The sequence below is a fragment of the Pseudopodoces humilis genome, chromosome 1, assembly GCF_049639895.1.
Source record: "Pseudopodoces humilis isolate 2021_Gansu_Grassland_sample_001 chromosome 1, ASM4963989v1, whole genome shotgun sequence".
Classification (NCBI taxonomy): Eukaryota; Metazoa; Chordata; class Aves; order Passeriformes; family Paridae; genus Pseudopodoces; species Pseudopodoces humilis.
Genome location: NC_142200.1, coordinates 109,749,067 through 109,770,578, shown reverse-complemented (window position 1 = coordinate 109,770,578; position 21,512 = coordinate 109,749,067). Strand labels below are relative to the sequence as shown.

The window sequence follows — 21,512 nt, the reverse complement described above, 5'->3', positions numbered from 1 at the left end:
ATATGCTTTAAACATTCTGGAACGCAGTAACATTAGAGTAGTTTTGAAAATACCTAGCTTCAACCTTTTCACATGATTCCAAAATCCTTCTGTCAGAAACACATGCCAGTACTCACGGAACAATCCAAAATTACACAATCGTATTGTTTTAATTTTGTTCCATTTCTATGGTTAGAAAGTTATTGCTAAAGGTTTCTTGACACTGACTTGCCATTTTCCAGTACTAGAACTGGAAAGACCACACCATGTACGGATGTAGAAACCTTTTGCCTATATTGCAATATACATCAATCCTCACTGATTAATATTGTAGTTCTAAGACACAGTAGTAAATTCACAGTTAAAAAGAAATAGTACAGTTATTTCAGATAATCAAGTTATTTATTGTTGAAGCATAAATAAACATTACCTAAAAGTATGAATCTTGTCTTAATCTGATGGATGCTCAGGGCAAGATCTATTTACTTCAAACCATTCATCTATGCAGCTGTTGGATACAAGACAAAAAATGAGATCAATTGACATGAATGCCAGTAACATTTAGCAGTAATATAGGAATATAAATTGGTTTCTCGATTTCAATGACTAGTAGAATTTTATATTACACAAAGAAGTATATGCATATACACACATCACTGGAAAAATTCATAATCCCAAACCACAGTAATATTTGGGTATTAAACACTGTTGAAAACCTGAATTTCTCAAGTGTTAAAATTTTCTAAGGGATCATTTTACAAACTACAGATTTCATACACAGGTTAATTCACTACTAGCATTATCATCTTGCTTATATAATTCATTGACATTTTATTTTCTGTGAAGTATAGACACTTATGAAAAGAAAAAAAACCCCAAAACATTCCCCCCTCTCCCTGCCCAATTCTATTTGCATTTGACAAAACGTAAGCCCACATGACCTAAGCTCCTCAGCCATGATACACATTCCTTCCCCATCCAGGTGATTTTCCAAGAAGAGGCTTGTAACAGGAAAAATTAACTTCAGATACATTTGGTAGTGATACAGAAAGATGTCATTTAAAAAACATTTTTAAGGTTGCTACTGCTGTTTATTTGTCGTTTTTAAGTGCAAAAAAAGCATCTACGTTTATGCACTTCTTTAAGTACCCCTTAAGAAGAATTACCCCATAAATGCAACCTTCTGAAATTTTATATCCATCCTAAGGAATACTTGCCCTTTATGGTATATGCAGAGGCAAGGCAGCCGTGCTATAGTATCTCCTTGCTGTAGCTCTTCCAGGCATATTGCACACTCCCCAGCATCTTTGCTCAGCACATCCTCTGAGGAAAAAGCACAAAGTGAAATGGTTGAGAATCAGACTACTACATGCAAAACGTTCTTTATTCAGAACATCAAGGACAGCTACAGAAGAATGTATTTCTTGTCCTGCAGAAAGGTAAAGACTGGTGACACACCAATTGCCTGAAGATTCATGATGAGAACCCATGCTCAGTCTTCAACATGGAGGTTAAGTTCAAGCCTGAACATAACATTTCTCTGACAAGGCACTGTAGATTAAGTATCTAGGTAAAGTTCCCATCCACCTTTTTCTCGGTTTAAAGTACGAAACTGTTAACGGTAGGAATGTGAGATTTCCATGAAGGGAAGATCATTGCTATATGGCTCCAGTGAGTCCTGAAGACACTGAATTTTTTGCAGCATTACCAATCCCTGAACAAAGGAGGGAAATGTAAATTACTAGGAATGCAAAAGAGTTGGCTTTCACTAAGCAGTTTCTGGGAAAACATATTTTTAATAAAAACCTTTTCTCTTGGACACTTCTCTTAGCCAGAATGTGGGATACAGAATTCAGTCTTAGCACGAAGCAAAACAGAAGATCACACAAGGCCCTGTTTGCCAGACACAGATTAGAAGTCCCAGTTAGACACAACCTCACATAGTCCACAGGGCACTCCCAACAAGAGACCATGTAGCAACCAAACCAGCAGATCAGAGACGGGCTTGGCAAAGCAAAGTCCACATGTTCAGGTTTCCATGGTTTCATAGGAAAAGCTTCCTGTTTGCCAAAAGGCACCTCAAGTAACTGCTTATGGAGAGTACCTTTTGCAGCTATGACTGAGAAACCAGCAGCTCTATGCTGTTCTCTCCTGTGGCTCCATCACCACTGGTAATCCAAACACAGAGAATTTGACATACAATTAGACAGACAACTAGAAAGCTACCACGGCAGCAAGAACGTAAAAGGAAATTAGTTCTACATTGTTTCTATTAAATGACAGCTAGCTGTCTTGCAGGTGGTGCTTGGGCTTCTACAGCAGTGCTTATTTCAGTCTCCACTTTATTCACTAATTATGCTAAAAATACTATATAATGCCACCTGTGTAGCACCTTCATGGAGATGTGAAAAATATCTAGCACAAAGTGTACTATTATAAAGAAAAATATTCAAAACAAACACTATACATCCAACCACAACGAAGAAAATTTTAGAATGTATTTTACACACAGTAAATTACAATCAGAGTTTATCAACTCAGCAAACTTCAGTCAGAAGCTGTAAGCTTCTCAGAACATTAGAGATACTAAGGAGACAAGGTAATTTAAAACAATACAAAAGATTTTAAGAACTCTTACCTGTCAACTTGCCCAGAAGAGGGTGCTAAGGATAAACACTTCCTTGACGTTGGATTTGGGTATTTGGTTCTTCAGGGGGGGGTTTTAATACAAAGGTATTCTAAAATCTGTCATCAGGAAGCAAATGCTCTCCAGACATTGTCTGGCTACAGAGATATCAATCTTCTTCTGATGCTGTCAGCCTCCATCCTCCTAGACCACCTCTTTGCACAACTTTACAAGAACTCCTATGAGCAGTTCTCATCTCACAGTTCAACTGTAGGAAGCAGCACCTACTTAATAATTCAAGCATGTATCATACATACAGAGAATATATAATAAAAGTAACTTTTTCCACAGAGTCCCTTTATCAGACCAGCAGCTGCTACCCAAACCAAAACAGGACTAAGATATCTCTAGTGAATTAAATCCCAGTCTCACTCCCTCAAGCGCTCTCAAGAGGGAAGTATTTAGTCAAGCTTTGATAACAGAAATTAAAAAGCTGTCTGATAAAAATACAGTTTATAACAGAAAGCATTCCTGTGAACAGCTTACCCATCATTCTCTGTTGCACATGTCTGGCTTATCCTGCACTCCCCAGACCACACAATGCTTGGGTCTGAACTCCCACTGCACAATTTAACAAGATTCTGCACCTTTTGGCTGACATTAGGGCGCGATGCCAATTTAAACATTTGTATCTCCCACCAGCCGTGGTGTTAAGTGTCTGACACTCCTTTTATTTTCCCTCCAGTATCCCTGTCCTCTCCCTCTTGCCAGTACTGGCCCTACTGCACTAACAGCTTGCCGCCCTCCCTGGCTTCACCCCAGGCTTTCCAAGTGGGATGAGCCACCAGGCACACACTGGGCTTTGCCCAGTCATGCCAGGGAGCTGCTGTGAATGACAGCTGGCACAGCCTGGACCTCTGGAAACACGGTGCAGTTCTGCCGCCCCTGCAGAAGAGGTTAACAGGTCTCAGTGCTCCTCCTCCTCTGGAATAATGAGGAATCAGCATTCCCTACTTGCGTAAACCTCACAAATCCTACCTAAGGCTCTTGTGCATAAATACTGAAGGTATGAGTAAAAAAAAAAACAGCTGCTGTAAATGCCTGTGTGTAACTTGCACGTTAACATACTCCAAACCCGTATAATTAAGCCCATAATGAATTACACACATAGAGTGAGGACAGCAAAACCAATCCTTCATGGACTTACGACACCTTGGAACTGACTACCTTTGGCCATTTTAGGTGATTCAGATCATCGATCTCAGACAAAGAAAAAGGAGTGAACAATCCTGTTAGACCTGGACCCGGTCAGAATTTGTTCTGCACTTGTTTTATACAGCACTGTCCTACATCAACACTGGCTTGTAGCAGATGGAAGTCAGTTTAAGGGCCATTTAACAATGACTTTTAAACATAACTGTTACAGAAAAATCTGTATACAATTTTTCAGAGAACCACTGCAGTCTGAAGAGTTTTTTTGTTTTCATCTTTTCCTGCAGCAGAGTGATTCAGCAGATACATTTTATTTTATAATTTTTTCCTTAAAAAAATCAAACAAACAATAAAACACACAAACCAAAAGAAAGAGTAAAGTGGCATAAAACTTCATCAATTTTATGATTATAACATTTATATCATGGAAGTGGGGAGTGGAAATAAGCCACATTTTTCCATTTCACCCACATGTGGGTACATACACAAATACCACACCCCCACATCCACGTGCACTGTACCTAATAGGAGGTAAACACTCCTCCACCTTCCCAGCTACCTGAACAAGTACTCACTAACCAAAGACTGGTGTAAAAGATGAAATCTTGCAAAAGAATATAGCATTTCCCTCCTGAGTCTGCTCAAGTACTTCTTCCTCTTCTCCTCTATCCCTGGTTACTATTGTTAAAACTTTGGGTTGTCAGTAATTTTTCCTCCTAAACTTCTGCTTTTATCTTTACTGGAAAATAAATTCTACTCCATTTCTGCATTTATAGCAAAACAGGTAGTAGACTGAAAACAGGCATTCTGGCAATTTTGCACATGCTTTACCGATTAAAAACTATTCCTAGAACTTTTGAAAATACATCCAATAATTATGCAAGCTACTAACTCAGCCATGATTAGGATTATAGGCAATATCTGCGATTAAAGTGTCTTTAAACTGGGGACAGCAAAAGCATATGCACTGCATACTTCATGGATAAGGTAATTAAAATCTGTCTGATGCTTTTTGTCTTTCCTTTCAAAACACAGGCAGATAAAGCCCTAGGCTCAAGAAACCTGGAGTTACAAATCATGGAGCTGTCAATATATTTTGGGAACTATCACTTTATAGCTGTGGTATTTTACTTCTCCCTGGGCATTGACTGGAAACAGAACATCAGATTACAAACACCTTGACCCAATTCAGTATGGCAACTTTTCAAAATGTCTATATATTTTCTAAAATTTAAAACCTTAAATGTCCATGGAAGCTGCCATCACAACTAGCTTACTAGTGAAGGACACAACAAAGGTCAACCCTTTTGGGAACACAACTGAAACTTAATTGAAACATACCTTTTGAACAGTACTGGCACTAAAATTGGTAAAACAACAACCACTAAAAGAAACAGATGAAACTTTATTAAATAGCATGTATTACCATGTATCTGTTACACATTCATTCAATTTTGAAGCTGATGACTAAAAACTGTCTTAGTAAAGTTCTAGAGACTGTCTCTGATTGTTTTTAAATTGAGTATGTAGAGCTCTAGACTTCTAGAAACCAATATATTTGTTCACATGTAGAGCATGAATTCATCCATATTGCAGAATTTATTCTGTATTTTTACTGCTATCACCTTTGCTGATACCACAAGGAGTCAAGGAGAACCTATACGTTTCCACAGGTACCTTACTATTCAGCAGCCAGGAAGCATGTGTGTATGTGATTACACACTTATTAAATGTCACTGACTGGATTTACTAAATCTTTATGGCTTCTGTCACATCTTTTTTTCTCCCTCTCTGTTTCTTTATGGTTGTTTCTTGCTATGTTTTCCTCCTCCTCACTCATTTTCCGTAAAATGTGTTCTCTCTAGACTTGTATTTTCTACCATTCCTCCTGCCTTCCATCATCTAATTTTCTGTTGCAAAGCAGGCACTGGAGAAAGGAAGAAGAGAGAAATTTTTTTTAACTATCTGATACAAATAACACGGACAGCCTTCTTATATGGGGTTAATAGGGAGAAGTAGACTAGAATGGAAGGAAAAGGAATGGAAGGAAAACCATTATGCACAAGATGTGCTTCTCTCACGCAGCTCAGTGATTGTCTTTGCAAACTGGTACTGACTGCAAACAAAATCTGTCTTTCCCAGTCCATCCTAAGCACTAGGAGAGCCAGCAGTTTCTTTGACATTACAGCCGGTTTTCAATATTCTGGCTGCCACAAGAGGAACACTCTTGATTCTCTAGGGTCTTGGATGACCAGGTCAGCCATCCAGTGCTACTCAAAAGTTGAGGCAGAAGGACATTCTGAAGGAGAGATAATTCTTAAATGCTCAGAGCTCTCAACAGAAGGAAGAACATCATTCAGTTGTCACTGCAGAAGCTTATTTTGCCACAGCTTTCACAGCTACAGGGTCAGTCAGCAGACTGAGCAAGGCAGAGCTGAAGCCATTAGCTTAGTTCACCTATGAAGACTGTGCCTTCACATCCAGAAGTGGAACTTCACTACCCTCAGAATGAAACATGCCTTCTGAGGAAGCAGTGGATTCCTAATTAGAAACATTTCATTCTGCTCTATGATAAGCCACCTCCTCTGGATCAGATATAAAAGGAAAGATATTTAACATCCAATGTTTTAACCTGTACCACAGCTAAGCAGTTTTTAGGATTCACAACACCACAAAGTTGAGCAGATGTGAATTCAGTATCCAGCTCCCCTGAATAACTTAAATCCAAATTTCCTTTTACGCTGCTGAAAAAACCCAACACACATTTGTGCTAATCAAACAAGTAACTTTTTGTGCATACAATAACCCCAAACACCACTGCACGACTCATGCGGTAATACCTAGAACTTAAGCAATCCACAAATACCTTCCCAGCCACAATATACAAAAACTAAACCTCTCCAAAGCAAGCTAACAAGCTACAACAAATGTGACACTTCATCAAACATGGACAAAGTGCTTGATGAATTGCTGGGTTGGGGGGTGTGGTGATGTTGTTCAGCATCTCACATCATACTGCTCATTGTTGGTCCACAATAGATAAAATGTACAGTATGTACAATATATAATATGTACAAACAGATAGCCATCATGAAAGACTTCCTGCACACACACTGTCTACAGTCTTTGGTGCTCCCTCTTCTTGAAACACCAAAGTAAAGGGGAGGGAGCACAAAAAACAAAGGGAAAGTCACACAAGAAAAATATTTGCAGAATTAGGCCTAAGTGGCAATACTTGTGTAGCAACTCCAGGCTGAGATGGAAGGAGATGGCTGCAGAAGTCTCATTGTTTCTTAGCTAACCCACATTTGAAGAACTGGATTTAAATTTTTGTGGGACATTCTGAGCTTAGTAAATTCTGAGAAATAGCTAGATGCTTCCTGTTCAGACAGATAACAATCGGGTCTATGGTAGAGAAAAAAACCTTCTGGCTAGATAAAGATAAAAACCGAAATAGTAGTGATAGAAATACATTTTAGGGAGCAGAAGCAAAAAAGGCTATGTTGTGTAGTTGTAGTTGTGTTGTGTTTTACCAAAACAGAACTGTATCCAGGTAGCTAATTAATATAGAAGGCAGAAGCATCCACACACTGAGGAAAACTGAGTTCTTTTGTAGAGAGATTTAGCTTCAGCGATCACATGGGAAACCATCATATAGCTGGAGCTATTTTATACAGGGTGCCAATACAAGTTATGGTTCTGAAAAAAAATAAAAATTAAACCCAAAGTATAAATAACACAGGTTTGATATAATTGCTCTTGCTCAAAGAAAAAGTCAAGTTTGCACCTCAGGGCTCCCAGTGAAAAGCTAGGCTTTGCAAAAAAGCCCAAGTAGTCAGAGAAATAAAGCTTTTCACTTCCAAGCATCAACATCCACAGCCATTCCTGTGCTGCTGTTATCAGAAAGTGTACCAGCTTTCTCAGGCCATATTTACACTTCTGGCAGAAAGTGTTAGGGTGAAATAGGTATTCATACTAGGTAAATTTTATTAGCCCAACTGACCATGAAATGTCTTGTCCTCCCATCTTGAGATTTATTTGCCAGTGACTATGCCTTTCCACAGTAATTCAAGATTTGCTCTCAATACAATTATCTGATTGACCCTAAAACTTCTGTTTAAGTCTTCCAAACATCTGTTTAATCAGTCTGCTTGCAGTTTAAGGTGCCTTTGGACACTAAATCTCAAGATAGCTGAGTAACTTTCTTCTCTTGCACTGACTTCTAAAGATAAGTTCCATTCACCACATTTGTAAGTACCCTGTCTTTAAATTGTCAAATTCTGGTGTAGGTATAGGCCAAAGAGCTGCATCTGCTCATAAACGAACCACAGATAAACAGTCTTGTCCTCCAGAACATGATGTAAAAAGACTTTTTGCCTGCCTTACCCATCTTGTACTAAGTCCCCACTTCAAGTGAGCTGACATACATTTCTTTTTTGAATGACCCAAGGGGTACCTTGTTCTTCAAGAGTCTTCCTTGGATGTTGTATTTTGTCCCAAGGCTTCCCCCACTCCTGTCAGAAACATTGCTTCTGGGAGACAATACTTTTAAATATTGTCTTCTCAGGAGGAGATTGGGTGAAAAAGTCTTGAATGCAGCCATAGCAAACTTGTGTCCCACGTGAAATCCCACCATGAGTGGGGTACCCTAGCATATGTTGCCTGAAACAAAGCTGCTCATGGCAGCACATGGAATAAGGAAGCTGCCTTCAGGCTGTTTTCTTGGTTTTTCTTCAGTATTACATGACCTCTCTGGTTATCTCATATTAATCTTGAATGTCAGGAGTTAAAAGCAGCATGTAAAGGGGCAAACCCACAAGAAACAAAACAGCAGCAAAACAAGATACCTTAGGAAACAGCATAAAGAAAGGATCACTTGGGGAATACATCCTCCTTGGCTCCATCAGGTAAGAACGATTTACATTTCTCAAGGCTGAGTTTACCATCAAAAAGGATCTTACACCACAAGTACGCTACAAAAGGAGGAGTGGTTGATTAAATGGCCAGAGGCAACCAGAATGTATTGCTGACAGAGTCTGCTGCATCTAGAGAGTATCCTTTCTTATAGGGAGCTGGAGATAGAGCTGGGATGAAGGAAACTTACAGAAGCACGCAAGAAAGAACAGAAGCGTGGGATCCACACATGCAGATCTTTTATCATTTTTATTTGTTCAGCACTAAAACAAAGCAAAATAATTAAGTGCTGCTTATGTGTACTCACTAATCCATACCAGTACTTAAGAAACTGCTGTGATAGACGAAGAATCAGCTTAGGTCTATAGAAAACTTGGATTGCAATCCAAAAATCTTATTCAAAGGCAGGTTAACCACACCATTTCCACTTTAGCAATGGGCAGGGTTACCAAACAGGGTACACTCAAGAAAAATGAGAGACCCAAATTCCAGCTTGTCTTGCAAGATAGCAAGATAATTTCTTTACCAAAGGTAAAAAACAAAACACAAAACCAAACATAAGCCCAAACCCACCAAAAAAATAACCACTCAACCAACTAACCAAACCACCAAAAATCCCCAGCCCCACCACAACCAGCCAGGCATACAGCCCCAATAATATTTATCTATAAAAGCTTCTTCTGGTAGTAAATCACTTGGGAATCTGAGTTAATGATTTCATGGAGGAAAGCCACCACTGTGGTCAGGAGAAGGGTGAAGAATTCCTTCCAAATACAATGCAGAGACAGATTGCTTCCCTTAACTTTACAGTCAGAATGAAGACTTTGCTCAAATGCTGTAAGTCTGTTAAAATGAGCAACTTTTTCAAATCAAGACTGGATGCTATCACCAACAATATTCTTAAAAATTTGGCAGGTAAGGCAGAGCACTGATGTGGCAGAGGAAACAACAGAAGATGACTGTCTGATCAAGCTGAAGGAAAGATCTAAGTTAGATTAAGATCTCACAAGTGCAGGATGTTGATGTGGCTGTTCAAAAAGATCCCCACTGAGTTTAGGAAATCCCTTTTGCTTTGTCAGTTCTTTTAAATAACTGAATTTATTTTCTCCCCAACACAAAAGAAGACCTAAAGATTGCAGAGAACAGATTTCTCCAAATGGCAAGTCTCCAGCCAGTCACCATCACTGAAACTGCAGCCAGAAGCCAGAGAAATTGCTTTGCAAAGGTTTTCAAATAAGATGTTTCATTCTTCATGCTCTGCAATGAACTAGGAGTGTGATGGGGACACACTGGCCTAATGAAGTGTGTGAGCTCTCTCACCTGACAGAAGGCAGCTGAAACAAGCATCTTAGAGAATGCCACAGAAGGAAGGGGTAGGGCAGTAAGTGTCCCTGAACAACAGAGGCTGAGAAACAGAATGAAGAGAAGCAGCTCAGATGAAGTTATCTATCCTATTAGTCTGGGCAATATGGGTGTTACTTTAATGGTGATTTGTTTTGAAGTTGGATGAAGGATTTGATTCCACGTTTTGTTCACTTTGTCCTTTTTCAGGTTCCTATTCCAGGCTTCCTACAGGTGCCCTGAGCACAATGAGTTTTGCCAAGTCTTTTTTTTCAGTCTTTTAACATCAGCCAAGTAACTGACTCATTTCAAGAAGAGGAGCTTGGTTTGATCTGATGCAAAATGAATGCGCAGGGAGATGGCATGAAAGATGAAACTATGAGCCTAAGGTAAAATGGGGGGGCTGGGGGGAGGAAGCAGGTGTGTGTGACTAAGACGTTATTCTTAGGGAAGATAGGATACTAACCAACACACAATGAAAACACTGGTGCCAAAACTAAGTGTGCATAAAGTCTGGCTTATTGACCCCAGTGCCAGGTGCTAGGCCTAGAAGGTACTTTTCCCAGCAGGCTCCAGATCAGCCTTCTCCAGATTAACACAATGTCTGGTGTTAACATGCATACACGGGACAAGGATATAAATCACTGCATAATTTTTACTTGTCTGTCTTTTCTGTTCGTAGCAGACAGACTGCTTTTTACAAGCTATTCCTATTTTAAGTGTAATTATCCTTGTGATACAGATGGAATGCAAAACATGTCTGAATGCAAAAGGTTCTGATAACATCAGATATTGAGTCAGAGTTTTCAAAGTTATCTCAATTTTTCTACTCTACACTAACCCATTATCCAGTATTATAATTTACTGCAGCAAGCATAGAGATACAGTATTTCTGGTGCTAACAGGTACCTACAGGTTATTACTCTCCCAGTGAGATACTGAGTAGGTAGGTATTGAATTGCAAGAGAATGAAAAAAAAACCCAAACAAAAAAAAAAGTAACCTCCCTTTAAATTTTAAAGCAACTAAGTGAAATAAAAAATAAGCACAACAGTACTCAGCAATCATGATCATTCAAAATTGGTAACATAAAAAGATTATGTTTAAAAAAACCCAAAGTTCTCAAAGACACTTCTCCAAGTATTTGCTCCAAGTTACATGCCCATAACCTGGCAGTATATTTCTACAGCCATATTAAAGCAGGTTTTTTTTCTCATTTTTTTCAATTTAGATGCTATCAAAACTGTTGAACACCATTTTGACATCATTTCAGCTAATAAAGCCATAGATTAAAGTAGACTTCCTTGGAACTGGGAGAAAAAAAAAAGGTCGAGTGTTAACCAAACTGTTCCTTCCTCCACCTCTTTGTTCCAAACAAATAAACATTACATATGAGCTAAAATTTAAGAGTGAATACTACATTCTTGCTTCACTACACAGGGGTTATCAAATACCTAACACTACACATGAGTAGTACCTAATGAAACTTCACACAAGGAAGGAGGGCATGAGGAACATGGTCAAAATGACAAAAATCTGATACGGCTTCAAATTACAGATAGCTGTTAGTGCAGGGTTAAAATGGAAGTTGAGGTTTTTATGAGGAAATTTTAACAAGGTTTCAGGAGGGTTAATATAATTTAGCACTAAACACCAACCAAGTTTCTCGTGTTTCAGCTGTGCGTTAGAATTTGGGGTTATTTCTAAAGCTAAGCAAATCTATAGCCACGTGAGACAAAGTTACACAAATGTTGGGGAGCAAGGAGACTCCCCCAGGGAGGATAGAACAGGCAAGTCTAGTATTTAGTACCTGTGTCAGTAGGTGTTTTACATCCTGTTCTAGAATCACTGGTAGAAACTGGTATCTTTTCCCTGTGTAAGCAGCAGTAATAATCCCCAGTTCAGAGGTGAGAGTACTCTATCACACTAGCAGCGTTCTCACCTGGCTTGTTTCTGTAGAGTTTGGATTGTTTTATCACTGAAATCCCCTACAAAAAGACTTCTTTTGTATATTGAAGGCGTTGACTCTGCAGCTCAGAAGCACAGGACTATTTAAGTGATCAAAAGGTAGCAGGTTTTAAAGCAAGATTTTAATCTGAAGAAAAAAAATAAATTACAAATGACATTTCAGGCAGTACTTTCAAATTGATCTGCCCTTGGGGCAGTTTCTGAGCCAGAAGGAGTGCCTCTTATTCTTTTATACTTCTTTAGGAAAAAAAAAAAAAAAAAAATTGGAGAAAAGGAGAAAGTCCTGATCTGCAAATTATCTGTATTAGTAGTAGTTCCTGCAAAACAGTGAGAAATTTAGGGAAGGAAATACCATTGAATTCCTACAAAGATCACTCAGTCTCAGTGAGATGTATTCTGGCATTTATTTTTTAAAACCTAGTGATTCCAAGTAGTTTTATTTCAAAATCCAGCGAATGAAATCCATTTTCTATGATTAGAAAAGAGGTATTTTCAATTTGCCCTTTCCACAGGGCAAGGAAGGGAAAAAAAAAGGGGGGGGGGGCAGACTGCTGCTAGCAAATGAGTAAAATCTTAAGGTTTTAGTGGTATCAGCTTTAAAGACTGCAGAATTACCATACAAAACAAGCAAAACTAGGACCATTATTTCCCCTGGAGCTAAGATCCCAGCAGTCACAAGACTGCAGCAGTTGCAGACGAGATTTATGACATCCTCTGAATGACCTCTCCGAGCTCAAGACTGATTAAGAGCAAGGCACGGAAGGTAGCTCCTGTCTGCCCGCATCACATGATGCGGAGTCACAGCACGGCGAGCGGACAGAGCTGTCCCTGGGCTCTCTGCTGCAGGCAGCACTGCACTGCCATTATGTAAGAGAGGCACGATGACACACACACACAGCACAGGTACCGTGTCCCCTCCTCGCCCCAGCTGCATCCCTCCTCCTGTCACCCGCAGGTGCTCCCTGCGGCACTGCCTCGCAGGGCTAGCTGTCGTTTTCTCGGGCAAGAATTGCCATTTGACTTCAGCAGCGGTATCTGAGGTCAGGGAGCAGCATATAAGCAAAAGAAATAACTTGAGCTATTCAGCACATGAATGATCCTATTTTCTCTATTTCTTTCAGAAACAAGCTGGCTTGTTCTACAGCTGTCAAAAGCTTTACTGTATTTATCCAGTGCTGCATATAAAATATTCCCGTGGCACAGGTATGTATTTAAATAAAGGCAATTCCAGTGTACTGAGAAAAAAAAATGCTGTCCCGCTCTCAAGAATTGAATTAAGTATGAGGTGACATTGAAGCTATTTTGCCATGGCTTTGTCAAAGGAAGTTCAGTCTAGGAGATTTAGGCCTGGCTGAAGGGAAAGTATGCAGAAAACACTTCTCCCCAAAGATTTGTTAAAAGAGTAAGTCACATGCACAACAAACCAGAGAAAAGGTTATGGTATTAATAGGAGTGATCTCTGTAGTGTGTCCTTCTCAACAGGATCCAAGCACGTCCACTTTACTTCATTATATCATCTATTGAGCATTTCCGACCTGAACCATGAAAGTGAGCTGTCATAGCTTCTTTACAAATCTGTATCCCACCTTTCTCTCACATGAAAAGTAAAATAATAAGCAATATTGATACTTCAACCACCACCACCACCACTGCACTTCCATGAGCATATCTTGCAGAGATAAATGGGGCAGTCTGCAGTTCTGGGAATTGCTGCTCCAGACATTCAAAGTACTTCCCTGTCAGTTACACTGTGTTCCCATTTGATGAGACTTCTTCACAGCCACACCATTACAAACACACAGCTTACTTTTCTGGCTCCATAGCAAAGGGTTGGCAGTTTGTGGGTGTGGAGGAAAGATAAGACTGCAGCTTCTAAGAGTGCTGCAACTCCACACTGTAAGAGACTGACCCAGTTCATACAGTGACTGAGGCTGGAATGGGGTCACTGAAGCAGGTCCTAACTCCTCCCTTTAGGAAGCAGGCACAGGTGGCACAAGTTGAACTAGAGTGTGGTTTTATTTAGTGACATTTATCAGCATTACTCTTCAAGATGAACAAGCTCCCTTCCCAACAAACTTGAAATGTAACAGGCTGCTTTTGCAGTGATGCTCTTCTGTGACTTACCAAAAACTGCTGAAGGAGAGATTTGGGATGGTGGGAAGGAAATACAGCTTTACTGAACAAAAGGAGAAAATGAAGTTTGCCACTGCTCCTCTTGGTAGTCTGGTTTGGACAAGTAGTTATCCTTGGCCTAGGCTGGTGAGCATCAGTAAAAGTTTGCTCTTGATCAAACATTATCAACAATTCTTAAAGGAAGAAAGTACAAACCAGTCAATGTACTTTAATCAAACATTACTTTAAACACAATTTCTCTTCTTGAAATAACAATTCCCTCCTCAAATTTAACAATGATTTGCAAGACAAGTTATGAAAAGTCTGGGCCAATATTATATTAATTCACAGAAGAATAACTGTGCAAATGTCTGAGGTGAAAATTTTATTTACTATAATAATGTTCTACTGTCACCACATTAAACAAAATCTCAAAGTTCAACAGTTCTTTATATTTTCAAGAACTACTGAAGAAAACAGTTTCAAAGCATAAGGGAAACTGAACGAACCTCCTACATACTCTGGAGGATGTTCATGAGTACACAAGATCAAAAGAAAGAATAAATACCACTATTTTAACTGCAAGCAGGAGATAAGTGTCTTTTTACATTTTCTGTTAAACTACCTTTTAAAATATGCTCTTCTGCCTCCCCAGCATCCCTGAGGACAGAGCACAGAGGCACCAGAGAAAGAAGCTAGAAACTTTTAGCCAAGAATGTTGTTAAACTTTTAAAATGAAAGAATCAAGAAATTCTATGGAGAATTTTACACCTTGGATAAAGTGGAATGAAATAACTGATCTGCCTTAGCATTATTTTGTACTGCTCTGCTAAAAGTCTAGTCCTATTAAAGGATGAAGACAAGGAGGAAGGCTTAAGCTTTTCCAGGCAGACTGGCAAGATGCCCTTTTGCAAGGTTTTTCAGGGTATGATCTCAGGAACCCTGGCAGAGAAATTAACTTGAAGTTAGTAATTCTTTTCATTCCTGAGGTTTTGAGTGCCTCAGTCAAAACAGTTGAGAGCATCAGCCGCTGCTGAATAAAATACTCTCCCTTGATGCACAGAAGTAACCAAGCAAATCAAGTCACTGCAGTGGGCAGGACTACCAGAATCATGAATTTTGATGCTTCTAATATTAGGTTAAGGTGTACTGTTTTTCTTTCCTTCTACTGAGCAACATGAACTCAAGTTCTGGCATAAGTATCTTGCCCCAAAGATGCTAAAACAGGCAGCAATCAACAAAGGTTATAACTTGTGTTATTAAAAATTAGGTCAGCTCCATTCACAAAGAATGTTTCCAAAGTATTTTTGCTTAGTCCTTTAGGTGACTCATGCTAGTATTTAAGTCTCTGCTCTTGATCAAAATGCACGTTAAGGCCATAATTTCAATGCTGAAAACTCCTCTAGAAGGATTATTGCTTACACAGATTCCAGCTCAAGATTCTGACACTTGCTCACATGCAGGCCTCAGCACACAGCAGTCCCAGCAAGAAATGCTTTCCTCACAAGACAAAACTTGATGCAACACCTGAAGCTGATTTAAATTGGCGTGTTTAAATCATGACAAAACCCTGCTTTGCATTCTTGCTCATCTGAATCAATTGCACTGTTGTGGGCCAAGTCAATTTGAGATCGGCTCAGGTGGTCAGAGAATGGTGCTAAGAACACTGAGGTTATGGGTTCAATCCCCGTGTGGTTCACGCACTTAAGAGTTGGACTCAAGATCCTTGTGTGTCCCTGCCAACTCAGAATATCCCCTGATTCTGTGAATTTGGTTAGACAGCGTGAGAACATTCCACTATTTGTGCCTGGTGATGGACCAAACATCCCAGAAAACAAAGTACATTGCCAGATAGAATAGCACACTGAGTTCCACTCCTGTTTTTCCTTCTGGTACACATACCTTAAATTTTAATATTCTGTCTATAACAGTTTTCCACGTAGTAATTCTCAAAAAAATTAAAAAAAATGGATAAACTCCATTTCAATATAAAATCGTATCTGTAATCCCTGCTATCTGTGATGTCTGATCTCCTGCTGTTTTTTAATATGATAGATCTAAAAAATTCATTTATTGTAATTTAAACAGAAAAATTACAAAGTCCTTACTTCAAGTAAGGAAAAAACCTTCAGCAGTTAATGTACTGGATGTCTCAATATTCTTCCTCTCTGAATTACACTAGTGAAAGCTTTTCTCCTTAAAATGAACCTGAGTAAATATATTGGCCAACAGTCAGACCCACTGCCATGGGTGAATTAAATGCAGAGTGGTCTGAGCGAGAGCAGCACTGATGTCAAAGCAGTACCACCCTTGAGCAAGCGGCTTTGAGGAGATCGGCTTAGAAAGTTTCCAGTAGAACACCATTCCAACAGAAAGTGCTGACTTGATGAAACCCAAAATATTCCACAGGAATGTGCTCATTCAATCAAAACTTTTCAAAGAGGACAGGCTGGCTCACCAAGCCAGCCAACCAGTCTAGTGAGCTGACTCGCTCTCCCCAGCTCTCCAGGGTCACTGGCTTCCCCATCTGGCCAGGTGCCAGGCTGCTATCCCTGCCCTCTGAGGGGCCCTCCAATAATAATAAAAATAATGGAGTCTTACAAAGTGTGCTGAGAAACAAACAAAGTAATTTAAAAATGAAAGCCAGAATTATTTCAGAACCAACTGCAGGGTTTCATCAGAAGGAACTGGGTACATTTGTTGCAAAAAATCTAAAGCTGCAGTCCTCAGTGTTTTATAAAACATCTTTCAGGGGAAAAAAAAGCTGTATCAATATTTCAACAACACAAAATAAGCAAGAATTATATTCAAAATCCAAACTTCACCAGGCACCTGTAATCATCAGCAAGGAGTTTATTGTAAGTTGCTTCCGAAGCACTGAGGAAATTCACATAAATGCCCATACCTGACCAAAACACAGGTGCAAGGGGCCTCATTTAGCACCCTGGAGAAGCTCAAAGTAATAGAGGTATGGATAGACAATATTTGAGCAGTCTTTTTTAAAAAAAACCCTGTCAACTAGCAAGTAACCCACTTTCTTCAAAAACTGGCTTTTGGCAACCTGTGATTAACCAGTGTATGGGACCTACTCTGGCTCCTCAGCAACTCAGCAAGTAACAGTATTTGCTAATTGCTAGGAAAGGTTTTTAAAGGCAACGTCACCAAACACCATGATGGTTTTTGCACAATACCATTCATTTAACTATCTTTTGTATAAAAATGCCTAGATATTGGTTCATGTGTGATCACCACAAGTAGTTTAAGAAATGTGGAACAAAGTTCCACACAAAAAAAGAAAGAGCTCTTTTTAAATGCCTAATTGAGTCAGCAACGAGATCTCTGTTGCAGGCAAGTCACATGATTTTGAAAGACTAAGGCTAATAAAATGTACTGATATATTTATATGAAAATCAGCATAACTTCCAGCATAGAACTGAGACAATTTTGTGACCACTCTTTCAGAAAACACATGTAAATCAGACAGCTGCCAGAGTTTGCAGTTCACTGACCCTTTCAACTGCCAAATGCAATGCACAAAGGTAGCTCAGAAAGCAATTAGAGATTGGCTGGGAGGACTCATTAATTTATTTAAACTTCAAATCACAGCTAAGCAGTCTTGTAACGCTATTCTGGGGGAGACTGTATGCCTCAGACCCGTATTTAAAAAGAAATGTTTGTCTTCTCAGAATGACAAAATACAGACCATTTGCTCCCTGGTGTTTCTTAGAAAGAACAGCTAATACATTTACAGTACCATGAGAAAACACATCTAGAACAGAACTAGATATAAGCACAGTTCAATCCAACTGCTCAATCTCTAAATATTTCTGCACCTGCTGTGTCTAAGGCTCCCTTCAACTACTTGCAACACAAAACTCAGAGACAAAAGAAGGTGAGGAGAAAAAAAAAGGAAGGAAAAAAAAGATATTTTTCCTTCTAGTGATAATAGGATTGGGTAATATCAGCAGCCAACACAAGCAATTGATGCCTGGTTGGCTCTATTCTAGTATATATGGCTTGAGGCCAAGAGAACAATGAGGAAGTAAAGCATAAAGAGATGCCTTCCATTTTGGAAGCAGGTATCAAAAGAAGCATCTTTTCTTCTCCCAAACAAAACTTGAGATGACCTTGGCCTATGGCAAAAAGGCAGATTCACCACCAATCTCATGATGACAAACAGCAAAACAGACAAGAAAAAAATGCAAGCGTATAGACATTCACATGCAAGTTTGGGCCTGAAATCATGGCAGCATTAAGCTATCAATCTGCTAGTTAATTTTCTTTCATTACTCTCATTAAAGGGACTACAAATATAACACAAAGTAACAACTGAGCACTGCACAACTCAGAAGCCATATCCTCAATTTCTTCATGCTGCAGTAATTTAAATAGCCAGTGATAGATTATAATTTAAGCTTTAGTCTGTGACTCCAGGAGCTAACCAACTGGAGCCACAAGGATCAATGCACACTTCTCTGAAGTGTTTATGAAAATGAGACCATACTTCTAAATATCTCTCTCTCAAACCAGCCTACCTAACTTGATAGTTTCCTTATTTCACACTTACATAACCATTTCCTAGAACCAGTTTCTGAGGCTCACTCCACAGCAAAAACACTCCTAAACCGAGAGACAACGTGCCACTGTTAACTCATACTGCATTGCCCACAACCGCTTTTGTCATGCTGCAGGTTATCCTGAGTGGCTTCAGCTGCCACTCACAGGTTTTACTTCTGTTCATTTGTTACACTTAAAAAACTGCAAAGGTAACAAGACGGCCCAGAGGAGCTCCAACCAGCAGTATGTAAGCTGAAACAATGCAAGACGGAAAAAGGAGTCTGAATATGGCACCACTGTAATTCAAACAATCAATCATGAATGATACTGAGAGGTTACATTATCTAATCACCGTATCTTCCAACAAAAGTTAGTCACCTGAGTGCATTCATATGTACGTGCAGGAAGCAGCAGGGGAAAAGGACTTCAGTCAGTCAAATTTCTGCACACCCCATCAGATGAATTAGTAGTGCCAGAGCTTGTTCTTCGCCAGTCTGCCTCCTCCTGCTCCACCCTAACTGATCCCAAGTGCATTTTCCTGCCCTGGCTGGGGCAACTAGCACGGTTCTCTCCAATGTCCAACATCTCTTAGTACACAACTAATCTTGGAAAATACTCAGACCTGAATTTAAAAAGGAAAAATAGAGAAAAAAAAGCCCCTTCTGCTAGATGAAGTCAACCTTCTCAAATATATTTGTGGTAACACCAGGGGAAAAAAAGAAATATTTACTTTTCCTAAGTACTGTGCTTTCAAATGGATTTCACAACTCTAAGCATATGATTTCAAATTATTTTTGCAATTAAGGGCCAGTAGTATTGGATAGCATTATGCTATCCAAAGAATAAGATATGGCCCAACCATTCTTCAAGACTTGTTTCAATACAATGATCCAGTGTAGAATACCCTAACAGAAAGGTGCCTGGAGGGTCAAAGAGCCCATGATACTGCAGGTTATTTATGTGGGAAATAACTTATGTTGGAAGGGACCTCTGGTGGTCTTCTGGTTCAGCCCCTCACTCAAAGCATGACCAAGTTAGACTAAATTGCTCAAGGATGGAGGTTGCACAACCTCTTCAAGTGCCTCCTCATTATGTGACATTTTTACTTAACACTGAATCAAGATTTTTTTCTGATATAACTTATGAGCACCAACTTTCAGCTTCTTGCTGTTCACCTCCAAAAAAAGTCCAGCTCCCTCTCCTCTCTACAATTTCTAACTGCATTCTGTTCTGACATCTGATGACTGGTGGGAAATAACCTCATTGAAGATGTACTGTAAGATTTTCTGCCAAAGCAGGCACTAAAATTTCAATAAGATTTTCTAATTCCTGGTTTCCTCAAGTCTTTTTGTGTGCTCACCTTAGAACCAAGTGTCAGCCTAAGCCACGGTGATAGAAAGGTTTGATGTCAGTGGCAAAAGTCCTGTTTGCCTTGCATGAAAGCTTGCCTAGAAGAGAGCTTAGTAGGAGGGGAAAAAACAGTGGTACTACAGGTGATTCACTTACTATTGACCAATTTGATTAAAATAACCAGTCTTTATGAAGTATCACATATGGAACCAACTGAAGAAGTAGTTTTTTGGTTCCTTCCAGAAAGTGTAGTTTTCTTGAATAAGGTGCAAATGCACAGCATGTCAAGTAACAGTCCTTAATAAAGTCCCCAGGAGACTCAATCGATCCACCTCACTACTTGATGTCATTAGATGAAAGGATGTGTAAGCTACACATATCTCAACTGGACAACAAACACACACTGACCAGTGGTCGAAAAATGGAATAAACACATTCAAATAAGAATAATTTTATATTTGCAAGACACAGCGCAAATTATATTGGTATGCAGTACATAAAGACCAAGTTCTTAGACATTAATTTGAAAAAAAATAAACTACAAGCAAAAAACTCCAAAACCATAATTTCTGAGGCCACCAAACTAGCTACCAGAATTTACTATTACAATTACTAAAGGATTACTATCACACCAATGCTTAAAATGAATAAATAATTATCAGCTTACTTCTTTCTTACCATTGTAGGTTATCCTTGGTTTTGTCAAACACATCACAAGATGTAAATCCATTTCGTCAGAAGATACAAATTTTGAACATACAGGGCACTTGAATCCTATGGAAAATAAAAATATGTAAGTGTGAGCATACTCAACCATGTAGCAAATATATATAGTCATATATATAAGCCATCATATAAGCCAAAAAGCTATTCTGCACACATAAAAAGAAGGAAAAAAGAAATCCTGGAGGTTTTCAATTTTTGACCTGACATTTCTTACATAGATCCCCTTGATTTCAAAAGATCTCAAAATGGAACCACTGTTTCTGGAAATCATCCTGCTGGCAACTGCAAACATTGTCAGCGCCTCTGGGACACAAACTTTCTCAACAACTTAAGAACAGTTTAGGGCAGGGACAAGAGGATCATATGACTCTACTAAACCAGCAATTACACATGTACAGAGGACATAGCCCTTAATATTTGAACTTGGGCAAGAATCCTGAATTAATGTGTTCATTTTTACTGGGAATTGCACTGAAACTTTAACCAAGGATCTTGGTTTTACATCTTGTCATACAAGCTGCAGCATCTTTTACCAGTCTGGGACACTGGGAAAATATTAACTCAGGGGTGTTGCCTCACCTACTGAATCACTAATACTTCCTGTAGCACTGAATTTGTTGGACTGCTCTCATCCTAGCCAAGCATGACCTTGTTTAGCTTTTGAGGTCATTGCCTCAGGCAACATGGGGTAAAGAATAATTAAGACAGTCTGGATTGTGATGCAACTG

The 21,512-nt window shown here is 39.2% G+C and overlaps 1 protein-coding gene across 2 annotated transcripts in view; it reads right to left on the bottom strand.

Annotated features, from left to right (window-relative positions):
• ZNRF2 (zinc and ring finger 2) overlaps positions 1–21,512 on the bottom strand; it is a 57,564-nt gene that overhangs the window by 6,587 nt on the left and 29,465 nt on the right. For both annotated transcript variants that reach the window (XR_015773883.1, XM_005518992.3), the window contains exons 2-4: positions 20,737–20,832; positions 1,197–1,302; positions 410–487 (exon numbers count right to left, since the gene is read on the bottom strand). Coding sequence is in view for 1 of the 2 variants with exons in the window: in XM_005518992.3 (XP_005519049.2) it covers positions 430–487; positions 1,197–1,302; positions 20,737–20,832 (260 nt within the window). In the remaining variant the exon portion in view is untranslated. The remainder of the gene's footprint in view (positions 1–409; positions 488–1,196; positions 1,303–20,736; positions 20,833–21,512) is intronic.